A 13398-nucleotide genomic window follows, 5' to 3' on the forward strand; every position below is an offset into this window, starting at 1 on the left:
GCATATTCTGAAATATGACCATAATGTCCTAATGGAGGTAAGGAAACCATTTTAGAAACTTAAAGCACAATAAAACCTCTGCAGAGCTTGATTCAGAAAAAAATACTATAATTAAAGGATATGGAGCTTATTAATACAATTTGGACTGCAGAACCACATTTATCAGGTGGCACATTCTCAGGTCCATAAAGAGCTCAAGGAGTGATGTCTGAGGAGGAAGATGAAGGCAGAATTGAGGAGGAAAGTTTTATTATCCTCCTAAATTCCAAGGTTTCTCCTTGCCTGAGGCAGAAGAGTCAGCTGGCTCTAGCAGACAGTCACAGGCAGCTGCACTGTGGCATCATCAACTGCATGTTATAAATAACACATCTACTGATTGCTGAGCACTTACTACATGACAGGCACAGTGTCCTCAGGACAATCCTATAGGGTACACACTATTGCTATCTTTGTTTTACAATGCGGAAACCAGTGTTTTGTTTTTCTTTTAAAACTCTGAAGTCTGGAGCTCTTTACCTACTATTCTAGAGATTCCATTTCGGACTACTAAAAAATTGTTCATACTTACGCAATTTAGTAAATTACCCTTGTTTGTAATTTTAGAGCTAATTTTAGAAGTAGAAGAGGTTCTGCTATACCTTGCAATGGAAGTAGTCCTCTATCTTATGTAGAAGGTCATTGAGCTTGTTCAGACCCTTACAAGGCACCTGGCAGTAGAGTGTCCCATCAGAGCAAATATTAGTTACTTTGACATTTGTGTACATGGCGTCAACCTATAACAGACAAAGGATACCTCGTGAATGCTTGAGAGCAGAATGCAGCTCTTACCTACCTAAAGGGTGTCTACCTAAACATCCCATTACAAGTCTCTGCATTTTAAAATCTTTAAGTTAGAGTAGATGTTAAGATGAAATGCAATTTATAGCTTAAATGTACAAAACTAATCTAGATTCTTTTCTTTTTAAAAGAAATGTCTAATATCATTATGTCAAGCACAAAATAGACATTGTGCATACACTCCCACACTCCATTGTCTGGAAGGCCAAGACTATCTTTAATGTTGGTTTATTTTCTTATCATTTATTTAGAAAAAGAGTTACATAAACCATGTTTTGCAACATTAACAGAAGTGAAAATAAACTCTCACAAAATCAAATCCTTCATCAGCCTACTTTCTAACCCATGTCCTGAGGCCACATGAATTTGGGTAATTTTAAAAAACCATAATCAAAATTAATATTCAAATTTATCCATTTTTAGTCAAACCATAATAAAGACATTCACAGTGGTTCTACTTACTAAAACAGAAGTTTCCCATTGTTTCTATGAAGTCTTTAAAATGACCATTTTAAACATCTCATCCTATTCTCCTGAGTAGATATTCTATAATTTATTTAAAGGCTTCCTTCTTTTGGGGCATTTATGTTCTTCACATTAAAAAAATGTTAAAGCTAATAATAAACATCTTCATGGACCCAATTTTCCCTTCTTTTGTGTTATTTTTCCTTATTATCTTTACAAAATAATCTCATATAAAATCAATAGATGCTCTTTGTAGGAAATGGAAAATAAAAAATCCAGTTCCTAAGAAACAATTACTCTGAACATTTTGGTATTTTTTTCCCTTCTAGCCCCACTCCCTCCTTTTTCCCCCTCAATGTAGATGTAATCTGTCTCTACCAATTGTTAGCCTAAAATGTGTAATATTCTGGTGATTTTTCTCTCATACAAAATGTGTAACAAGCAACAACAGTGATCACAGTGGTACCTGCAGGTGAACCTCTAGTGACTTGTCACATATAGCCTTCAAGCAGGTGGCATTGATATTGATATCATCTTCTCCTGAGGTATCGTATAGAACAACAAGTGGAATGTCAGCTTTGTCAAGTATTTCCACTGCAAAGATCTTTCCACAAGTTAAAGACTCAACCACCTTCACTAGATCAGGGTCATCACTTAGGACTTCCAAGCCTGAAAAATATTGGATCTTTTAATTTCTACTTAATTAGCAAAATCATTAAAAGATGAATAGATGGATTGTGTCTGTTTTGACCATTATTAAAATTATAAGCCTACTGCAAAATTATTAAATTTTATATGAAAGCTTTGCCTTATAATCTTTATCTTACCTCTTAGGTTTTAAAAAAATATAATGTAAATGCCCTTTTGAATGATACACTAAGGCAGGCAATCTTAAAACAAGCAGAAAAATGGATAATCAATCGGAATTTCCACCTTGGGAGAAACAGTCTTCACTTTATACACGAACACATATTTAAAACCAAAAACCTAATACATATGAGAAGCCATCAATCATGTCTTCCAGTCATATGTTTGTAATGCACTTCCTACATATATACAATTATTTTTCTTATAAAATGAACATTTATTGGAAATTGAGACAACCGTATTATTTCTTTTTTACTGACCCTTAGGATACCAAAGAATCTTCTGATTTATCAAAGAGAGATTAGGTAGTGTTGAACATAACACAGGTATTAGGTGAATTTTGTTGTAGTCCAACTACTCTTTAAATTCTTAGAAAACTGTAGTTCCACATAACACATACGACAATTCTAAGTTAATGTATTAAATGAATTAAAACTAGCTCATATTTTCCCCAATGGTACTATAATGCCTATTTCCATATTTTCCTACTTTAAATCTACAAGCTCAAATTCAGACTCCTCCTGAGTTTTTTCTTTTTCTTGTTCTGTTCTCCAGACATAGAACTTTGAACTTTTCTCAAACATTTAATTTCAACACCCTAAATCCTGTTCTATGCTCTTGATACATTCTTTCCAACACCAACTTCCAAAAGTTGTTAACAAGTTTTTAAAATTTCTTCAGGTTTATCTCACAGACAGATAAGAGCCAAACCCTGCTCCTGTGACATAAGAATTCATCCCGCTGAGGAGGAGGCATTTTTTCAGAGTACTCATTTTCATGAAATAATTATGATCATTTTCTGCATTTGGCTCAAGTCCCCCTGGCATGGTGCATATTTCAATGCCTTTCCTTATCACGAACATGACCAATGTGTTCTCTGTCCTTTAAGTTTATCCCTACACGGCACTCTCATACATGTGGATTCCTCTGTTTCCTTTAGGAGGAAGGAAAAGAACAATGATACATCTACTATGCCAGAAACTGCAAGTGACCTGTGATCAAACTCATGTTTAGGCATATGAGGGTGTGTCAGTCACACCCTCACAGCATCACCACAGTCCATCTCAGCAGGAAAGGGGCTGAGAGTCACCTCACAACACACTGAACAACGTATTGAAACTGATCAAATGTCATGAAACAGGGCCTCCATCAATTGTTACTAGGGCAGTTAGAACAAGAAAAATCCCTTTAAGATGGCTAATAGACATTTTTATAAGAAATTATAATACGTTTTTATATATAACATAAAATATAAAAACATTATAACATTTTATAATGGTATCTTATAAAGAACACATTCGACATGAATTTAAACCTTTCAAGAAGTAACATATAATAACACGAGATACTTAGTCCATTTTAGGATTCAACCATCCAAATATACCTAAAAAAAAAAAAAAAAGGTAATAACCTATTGAAATGGAGAGAATTTTTAAAAAAGTTCCTCTTACCTGCAAGCTTACATTTTGTAGCTTGAAATGAGAGTGAACAAAACTTCGGGTTTAATTTGTATGCTTTGTTTTTTTCAACATTTTCACTAAAACCATAGTCAACATAGCATACCTAATGATTAAAAAAACACAATGTTTAGTTCTTTATCCTCTCTTTAACAAATCCATTTGATACACTTAATTGGCTCAATCTTATTCCATAATCAGCAAGCTGAGTGGCACAGTGGCACCTGGAAAAAGCTAGGGAGGTGCCCCTGACTTACCACAGAAGAGAAAGACTGGAGCTGAGACCAAGGAAACCAGAGCTCCTGGTTCCAGGTCCCAGTCTTCTACCTCACCCTACCCCTTCAAAGGGAAGAACAAGACTGCTCAGCCCCGCCACCTTGCTGTTGCCAGTCTCTCAGCAGCCTATCTACCTGGTTCTGCCAACTCTGCTCCCCTTCCCTTCGGTACTTTCATTATAATGCCTGCATCAGCTTATTCTTTTTTGAGTTACACATTTCCACCCGTTCCCTGGACAGCAGTGTTTGTTTCTATGGCAGGCATCATCCTTGTGGTATCTATCAGATTCTAAATCCCCAAAGCGGCATCTGTGATGGTTGCTCTCAGCTACAGTGCTTCCAGGGACCGAGATGCTTCATCAATGACAGCAATGGTATCACTGCTGAACAGCATGGAATTCTGAACTGGAAAACAGGTGTACCTACTTTTTTCAAGGGTGTGAAGCTGGGTTAGGCCTTCCTTCAGCTCAGCAAAAGGCCCTAAGTCTGCTGAACAGAGGTCTGTGTTTGCAGAAACCTGCACAACTTTTCCTCACCATTAGCACAGATTGTTAAGAGCCTGGATATTATTTTTAAGAATATTTATAGAATCTTCAGTTTAAAAGGATTATATAAACACAAAGCCTTTTTTTGAGAAAAATAAAAATCTAGAAACATTAAGCTATGGTTTAGAATAACCAAGAATCTAAGGGAAAATGTTGAAAACCTAATATGCATCTCTAATTAAAGCAGATGATGGTTATTAAAAGAAACAAAGCAGACAAAACAACAACGAAAACCAGGGCAAAGTCTTGGCCTTAACACCAAGTAACATGAGGTAGGCTCCTTTCACTGCTTCCCGGAAAATAAAGTCCACAGGCCAGCTTCTTAGTACCTAGATCACGGTACCAAACACACGAAACAAAAACCCTCCCCAGCAGAGAATCTAAGGGAAAAAAGCAGAAGACACCACTAACTCCGTTTCCTGGCCATGTGATAATGTGATAAGCGGGCCTGTGGGGCCTGTCTACCTTGTATCAGAAAGATCATCTCTTAGAATCCACATCTGACTCAACACCGACTTAGGCCTAGATCGCTGGCAGGGCTGCGTGTCAGGCAGCTGGCCATTGAAGTGCACAAGTCTATTTCTCCAATCCCAAATTAGCACCTGTTTTTGCTTCTCATAGGCCTCAGGAGTCAGGCAGCTCTCATTTCCTTTAATAGCTATCGCCACCTACAACTGAGATTCTGTTCTTCCAGGCCCAAAATGGAGATAACGTGGTCTGACAATAGGACATAGCGTGTGAAATCATGACTCCTGGGAAATTCAGAACATGTTCTTAGCACAAGAACAGATTACAGAAGAACTGCTCCAAAGCTTCAAAGTGTTTCTGAACTGTTTGTAGCTTCTTTTCTTGTTTTTAATCATACATGTTTGTATGGCAACTGCAGTTTATAAAACACTCGTCCATGCACTGTCCAGCGTTGACTCTCACCACACCCTGCCCTGCGTCCTTTGCTCTGTGAGGGCTCAGTAGCCTCTCTCTCTCTCTAATGTCCTGGGATCAGGGTCAGTAGTCACATAATCCCGGCATAAGGCCCCAGTCCATTCCTGGTTCTCTGGCACCATCAAGTGGCCAAAGGTCTCCCAGCACTACCTATCACCCAGCAGACTGCCCTGGGACAAGGGCCTGGGTCAGGCCAAACTGGCGCCAGCCTCAGCGGGTGACCACATCTCCTGTTTCTCCTACTCACCAAAGATCTGACAGGGAAAGCAAGGAGGGAATCAGTACTTACCACCAGACAAAGTTCAATTCAAGCGAAGCAAGACTGGTGCTAAGTAGCTGGGGTTTCTCCAAATAAAGGGAGAAATCGTCTTTGTCAGCTTCATGGGGATGTGGGGAACAAGTTCAGGCCTGGATTGCTACAATCACTGCTGTCCCAAGAGCTTGCTGCTGCACAAGATACCAAGCTACCTTTTTCATTCTTCGCATCCAGCCCGTAATTCTCAGCAGCAATGACGAGGCTGGTCACTCCCTTCGTCATGAGATGCTTTCTTTTTCTGGCTTCTGTGACACCACTCTCTTGGTTTTTCTTCTTTGGCCATCTTTATAGGCTTCTCTGCTCCCCTTATGCCTCCATGTAAATACTGAAGGGTTTCAGGACCTGGTCCCAGGCCCCTCCTCCTCTCTACGTGTATTCCCTCTCTAGGTGATCTCACCTCGCCCTGTGATTTCACACGGCACCTATATGCTGATGCTTCCCAACCTGACACATCTCCAGTCCTAACTGCTCCCTGAGCTCCAAACTCATCCATGTGACATCTGATAGCTATTCTCAAACCTATGAAATTCTCAATTGTTCTCCACAATGGTTTTTCTGACGTCCCAATTTCAACAAATGGCACCAATATCCAATTGCTCAAGCCCCAAACCCAGTAGCTATCTTGAATCTTCTCTTCTGCTTACCATCCACTTCCAACAAGTTAGTGTCCCGTCAGTTCTATCTCCAAATATATCCTGAATCTCTTCCACTACCACCATCTTCACTAATCCAGGTTACATGGTAGCTGGCTATTACAACAGCCACCTAACCAGTATTACTTTCCTTCTGTGCCCTACAATCCATTCCCAACAACAGTCCTAGAATGATTTCTGAAGCATCTAAATGAGATCACATCACTCTGCCTATCTCTTGCTTCAGAGTTATTTTCTATCATAGTGCCTTGGTTATTTCCTTCATTGTACTAAAATTGTTTTGTGTGTTTACTGTATGCTTGTCATTGCTCTTTTCTCACTAGAATGTAAGCTTCTTCAGAACAAGGACTTGTATGTTTTGTTCTTGGCTCCAGGAAAAAGTGAAAAAGTGTATCAGGCAGATACAACATGATGAGAGTATCTGATTTTACGGATAAGCAATCGGAAGTTAAATAACTTTCCCAAGGCCACACAGCTAGAAATGGCAGAGCTGAGACTCAGTTCTATCTGACATGAGAGCTTGAATTCCCGAAGTAGAAGGAGGGAGGGAGGGAAGAAAGTGACTGCCCTATAGACTTTAGACTGGGAGATATCCTTGTGGAATATCTGCAATATTTACTGTAAATATTGTTCCACTGTTAATGTGTCACTAGGATTTACGTATGATTCTTCTCTTCATAAGAAATCTCTGTGCCTTAAAATAGCTTAGCTTTTGCTGAACTTCCTAAGGGCCAGGGGAGTGAAATGGCCAGGAAATAGTTTATCTAGGAACGTTTGGGGATAGTTACCTCCTATCAACTAGAGACCTAGAGGAATGGAGGGACTTGACCAAAGGCACACACCCAGATACAGGCAGACTCAGGACTAGTGTCCAAGTCCTGTATTCTCCATTGGCCCAGTGATCATCGTGGTCCTTAGCTTCTTCCAGGTGTGTCCAACTTTATCTAAGTATAATTTATACTGAATAAAAGATACCCGTTTACAATACAGTTTGATGGGCTTTGACCAATGTATATATCCATCTAATCATCAAAATAATCAACATATACACCATTTACACCACTCCAAAAGTTTCCTCTTGCCCTTTGCAATTAGCCCCCCTCCACCTCCTGTCCCAGGCAACCACTGATCTGATTTCTATCACTGTAGATGAATTTTACCTGCTCTTAGACATCATTTACACGAAATCATACACATTACTCTCTTGTGCCTGACTTCTTTTGCTCAGCACAAAATCTGTGAGGTTTGTCCATGAAACTGTTTATATCTGTAGTTAATTCCTTTGTATTGTTGAACAGTGTTCCACTATATGAATAAACTACAATTTGTTTTTATGATTCACCTGTTGGTGAACATTTGGGCTGGGTCCAGTTTGGGGCTATTAATAATAATGCTACAACACTCATGTATGTACAAGACACCTTGAGGGCCTTAGGGGTCATATGGTAAGTGTTCCTAAGAAACTGGCAAACTATTTTCCAATTTTCAGATTTTTTTTTTTTTTTTTTTTTTTTTTGAGACGGAGTCTCACTCTGTGGCCCAGGCTGGAGTGCAGTGGCCGGATCTAAGCTCACTGCAAGCTCCGCCTCCTGGGTTTACGCCATTCTCCTGCCTCAGCCTCCCGAGTAGCTGGGATTACAGGCGCCCGCCACCTCGCCCGCTAGTTTTTTGTATTTTCTTAGTAGAGACGGGGTTTCACCATGTTAGCCAGGATGGTCTCGATCTCCTGACCTCGTGATCCGCCCGTCTCGGCCTCCCAAAGTGCTGGGATTACAGGCTTGAGCCACCGCGCCCGGCCAATTTTCAGATTTTTAAAGTCAGTCAAATTACTCAGAACTCGTGCCTCTGTAGATTCAGCTAGGCAATTTCCTAAACGCCTCTGCAGATGGGAAAGGGTGTGTGGGTGGTTGGGTGAGCTTACTTCTGGAGAGGGTCAGGGCCTCTCCTATTGAGCAATCTGCTAAGAAACAGCAGTATCCCTTTCTGACCTCCTAACTCCCACTTGTAGCGGGGGGTTCAGTGGCCAGTAACTGAGGTACTTAAGCCTGGGTTCAGGGACTGGTCATTTGCACTCAATGACACATATAGGATTACCAGCTGGCAGCTGATAGTGGCACACGGAATAAGGTTTTGTATTATGGAACAGAGGCTGCAGACATAGAAATATATTTCCCTGCTTGCAAAATCTAGAGAAAACCAAAAGATCTTAGATACATTCCCCTCACAGTCTAAGAGTGCTCTGTATAAATACAAGGGACTATAGAAGTGGGGAACAAGGGTCACCCTTCTACACAGTGTCCTTCCCATCATGAAGGACAGAAATGAACCCAAGTCTTAAAAAGCATTTTCCTTTAGGGAAGGGAGACATCTTAACACTCGAGAAAGAAAAGACTTTTTCTCCCTCCAAATTCTCTATCAAGTAGCAGGCCCATGATTCATAGGATAAATTCCAAATAGACATACAGCTTCCACCCAGATAGAAAGAAGTGACACATTAAAAATACACTAGCACAACTGACCACACAGCACATGGAGCTAATACATAATTTCTCTGTATGTTATTTGGGTGTTCCAAGGCCCTGAGACACTACCCTCAGGGAAACTGTGCTTCTTGGTCTCTGCATTGACAGTATGAAGAGGCAAAGGGCAGAGGCTGATATCCACGAATGGAGTCAAGCCCAGAAGAGTCTGCTGATGGAAGAGAGTGGCAAACGGGCCCACTGGCCTTTTCAAGAGGGTGGAGAAGGCTACGCCGGGAGCAGCTGTGGAGAAGGACCTGTGTCTTGGCTACAGAATAGGGAGAAGAAGAATAGTCTCCTTTGGTCTGTATGGCTTCCCTCACTCCAAAGTACTGGCCTTGATAAGAGGCCCACAGAGTTCTGGTCAGTATTCATTATACATCCCCTAGGAATAGGAAGTACCCTTCCCTGATTGGATAATGGGTTATGAATACTCCCATGGGGAATTTATTTTTCTTAATTAAAACTCTTTTTTTTGTTGTTGTTGTTTTTTTTTTGAGACGGAGTCTCGCTCTGTCGCCCAGGCTGGAGTGCAGTGGCCGGATCTCACTCACTGCAAGCTCCGCCTCCCGGGTTTACGCCATTCTCCTGCCTCAGCCTCCTGAGTAGCTGGGACTACAGGCGTCCACCACCTCGCCCGGCTAGTTTAATTAAAACTCTTGAGATAATATGACTACCACAAATTTAAAGGTTGACAGGGATAACCGTTTACAGATACTATCTTTTCAACTTCCATTGAAAACTACATATAGTTATAGGATACAACATTTAAATTTGAAAAATGTAAAAAATATTTACATTTGGAAAATAATAAGGTATTTGTATCCATAATGCTATGACAAAGTAAACAGTGCTTGCCTTTATTTTGTTCTCTTCTGTTGAGATGACCTGTGCTCGTAACCAGGCGTCCTCCTCGGCATTTACGGCCAGCAACTGCCCAACATTCACAGCCTGGACTGGTATGACCTTAGGAGTCTTACTGTAATATTCCTTCATCTCATCTTCCATTAATTCCTGAGCAGCAGAATAGTCTTTGCCCACATACCTGAATCAGTTAAAAGAAAAGAACGCAAATGAAGTAACCTAGAAGAAGAAAAGCAATAGGAATTTGTTTATGTCCTTCTGTTTTCTCTGCTGCTGTCTTTGGTTCCAGCCTCGGACTTGCTTATATCAACAGGGAGGAGAACGTGTATTCAGTGAAATACTTATCTCTTGAAAAAGAAGATAAAGGGGCTGGGCACAGTGGCTCACATCTGTAATCCCAGCACTTTGGGAGGCCGAGGCGTGTGGATTACAAGGTCAGGAGTTTGAGACCAGCCTGGTCAATATGGTGAAATCCCATCTCTACTAAAAATACAAAAATTAGCTGGTGTGGAGGCAGGTGCCTGTAGTCCCACCTACTTGGGAGGCTGAGGCAGGAGATTTGCTTGAACCTGGGAGGTGGAGGTTGCAGGTTGCAGCGAGCCAAGATCACACCGCCGCACTCCAGCCTGGACGATAGAGTGAGACTCCCTCTCACCCTCTCAGATAAGGGATAATGGAGATCACACAAAACACACACCAAACAACACAGCAAACGTTTGGTCCAACATATCCCACAACAAAAAATCATGGAGCAATCCAGACAACGAGAGGGCATAACAGGAAGCAGTGATAGTGTCCTCAGGAAGGACAAAGCTGAGAAAAGAGTCAGGAAGGGGAGAGAGGAGGAGACATGGAAAATGGAGACACCAAGGGAGGTTTGGAGGCCAGAGAAGCAAGGGTCGACGCCGGATCTTGACTAAGGCTGCTGGAAATCTTTACAGATTACTAAGAAGAGAATCTAGAACACAGTTTTGCCCTGACAAGGGCTGGGTCAAGCTTTGAAACCGCAATGAAATTTTACTAGAGAAAAAACAAAGCTTTAAGTACACTAAACACAACAATGTGACACCTCCTCCAAACTTATTAAAGAATTTGAACACATTACAACAAAATGTTGACTTCTGATACCCTTAAAAGAAGTACCATATTCTAGTCAAATATCTCTAAAATTGTATGCTTGTTGAGAAACATTTATTTTTCAGGATTGTGTCCTTATTTCCTTCTACAGTTTTCTACTGTTGACAACTGTGGTCACCTTGTTCCAGTTCATGTTATCAAAACAGGCTACTGTTTTCTTGCGCTTTAGTCCTCAGAGATGATTTCACCCAGGGTCTCCTTCTAGGGTGTAAAACCTGGCATATCAAGTTTGGGTCATGTAACAGAAGCTGTTCCAGTCATAGGATCAAGGCCTTTTTAGCTGGAAGGCTATACTTTTTTTTTTTTGAGGCGGAGTCTCGCTCTGTCGCCCGGACTGGAGTGCAGTGGCCAGATCTCAGCTCACTGCAAGCTCCGTCTCCCGGGTTTACGCCATTCTCCTGCCTCAGCCTCCCGAGTAGCTTGGACTACAGGCGCCCGCCACCTCGCCCGGCTAGTTTTTGTATTTTTAGTAGAGACGGGGTTTCACTGTGTTAGCCAGGATGGTCTCGATCTCCTGACCTTGTGATCCACCCGTCTCGGCCTCCCAAAGTGCTGGGATTACAGGCTTGAGCCACCGCGCCCAGCCAGAAGGCTATACTCTTAACAGCACCAGCATCACTTGGCCCAGGAGATGGGGGAGATGCCACAAGAATCTTGTTCTTTGTATTGTTCCAGGTTTTACCCAGGCTCCAAGTGGGCCTGTACAGCTCTAAGAAATGGTTCCTTTAGGACTATTTCTATGTATTCTTGGTAATTATCAGCAGGGCAGAAGATGCCATAGTCAAGCTATTCATTACAAGGGGGGGGGGTGAAAAACACCTCAGAAAGTCCTACACAAAATGGAAACCATGTGCAATGGCTATTTTAAAATGAAATATTATGTGCATATTATTGGCTTCAGAAATAGCTGCAGAAGCTTTGCCATAGTCTTATAGTTTAAATTTAATTTTTTTTTTTTTCGAGACAGGGTTTCACTGCTATGCTACCTAGGTTGGACTCCTGGGCTCAAGCAATCCTCCCACCTCAGTCTGCTGAGTAGTTGGGAGGATGTGTATGTGCCACTGAGCCAGCTACCATCATTTAAATGTATTCAGCTTTGCAAATACTAAGGCATTGCCTGGAATGCAGTTGCACTCTTGGCTCTGAAGTCCTCCAGAAGGTCTGCAACCGCACCCAAGTGCCCATTTGCTGGGACCTAGAGTCTCACTGGGCCTCCCCCTAGCTCTGCTACATAGCCCTGCGTGCTCAACTGGCAGAGGCCTGGGCTGCAGCCCTGACATGGTGGTCTGCCAAACACAGGCTCCTGCCAGAGGGGAGGATGGTGATGAGAAATGGCTAGGGATCTGCAGGCAGCTTCTCTTCTCTTAAGCAGCCAGGAGAGAAGGAGGGCTGCACAGATAGGGGGAAGAGGGAGGGTGTTGGATGAGGCAGAGTGCAGGACTGATATTACAGGTGTATGAGAGTGAGTAATGACGAGAATGAGGTCATATATTATCCTCAAATTACCTGAGCAAGGGGGGAAAAGAATGATGGATAGGTCAGTTTAGGGATGCCCTAAATATGAAGTTTTACAAAGTTAATTTTTGAGACAAGGGATTCCCATATTTGAGATGAGGGTTCTGCCACAGTACCCTCCAGGCGCTAATGAGCCAGAGATTCAGCTTCCAGTGCCTACTGCCTGCCTGGGTGAAGATGAGGGTACAGAACAGGGTTCAGTCTGGTGGAGGTTTGCAAAGTCTTGTGGGGAGGGCAGAAACCAATAACCTAGGGTCAGCCTAATGGCAGACATTACCCATCTTGCTCGCTGGTTGCCAGCCACTCTGCTGAACACATAAAATGCTGACACCAGGATTTAAATTCCTACTGGGAAAAGGTATTTAAATAATCTGAAGACCCTGGATACAATCATTCTGGAATAGATTAGAACCCTTCTACTAAAGTCCTAGAACTGATCCAGACTTCTGACAAACCTTGGTGTGAACAACAGAAACCATGTGATTGGTATGGCCTGGTGCTTGGTCTCTGACTATGGCACCAACAATTACTGGTTAACAGATACCAAAGGATCCTGCCATGGAAGTTTCTTTATAGTATAGTCAAATGGTGAAAGGTGACAACGTGGCCTTCAATATCTGTCCCTTTCCTTCAATACAATAGTGAAACATATTGGGACCTCTAACCCTCAGCAACCTATTTATATCTTCAGGCCACACATCTTAGAATAAAAGCTTTTTCCTCTCTAAACTTTCTGGAGGTTCTTCTAGTTTGAGCATCTGAAGATACTAGGTTCACTTTATTATCTCCTCAGATTTCATTTGTTCAAATGGAAGAGCTTTAAATTTTTGAGCTCTTCTTTCATTGAAGGATTCTGATTATTTTTTGTGGTTCTTCTTTGGGCCTTTCCATTCCAGTTAGGGTCTCTGGAGGAGTGACAGCCCAAATCAAAGGACCATTTGGTTGAAGGAGCCCAGATTCTGTTTGCTTCAGCATTTTTCTGATCTGCCCAGCCATGGCCACACCC

General features: G+C 41.8%; 1 protein-coding gene across 2 annotated transcripts in view; it reads right to left on the reverse strand.

The window, feature by feature from the left end:
* The window catches only part of TDRD7 (tudor domain containing 7), an 81935-nt gene that overhangs the window by 20884 nt on the left and 47653 nt on the right, over nucleotides 1-13398 (reverse strand). For both annotated transcript variants that reach the window (XM_033238034.1, XM_033238035.1), the window contains 4 exons: nucleotides 9735-9921; nucleotides 3621-3732; nucleotides 1769-1971; nucleotides 639-773 (listed from right to left, as the gene is read on the reverse strand). In XM_033238034.1, the coding sequence (XP_033093925.1) occupies nucleotides 639-773; nucleotides 1769-1971; nucleotides 3621-3732; nucleotides 9735-9921 (637 nt within the window). The remainder of the gene's footprint in view (nucleotides 1-638; nucleotides 774-1768; nucleotides 1972-3620; nucleotides 3733-9734; nucleotides 9922-13398) is intronic.

Source organism: Trachypithecus francoisi, unplaced genomic scaffold (genome assembly GCF_009764315.1).
Source record: "Trachypithecus francoisi isolate TF-2019V2 unplaced genomic scaffold, Tfra_2.0 Lachesis_group16, whole genome shotgun sequence".
Taxonomy (NCBI): domain Eukaryota; kingdom Metazoa; phylum Chordata; class Mammalia; order Primates; family Cercopithecidae; genus Trachypithecus; species Trachypithecus francoisi.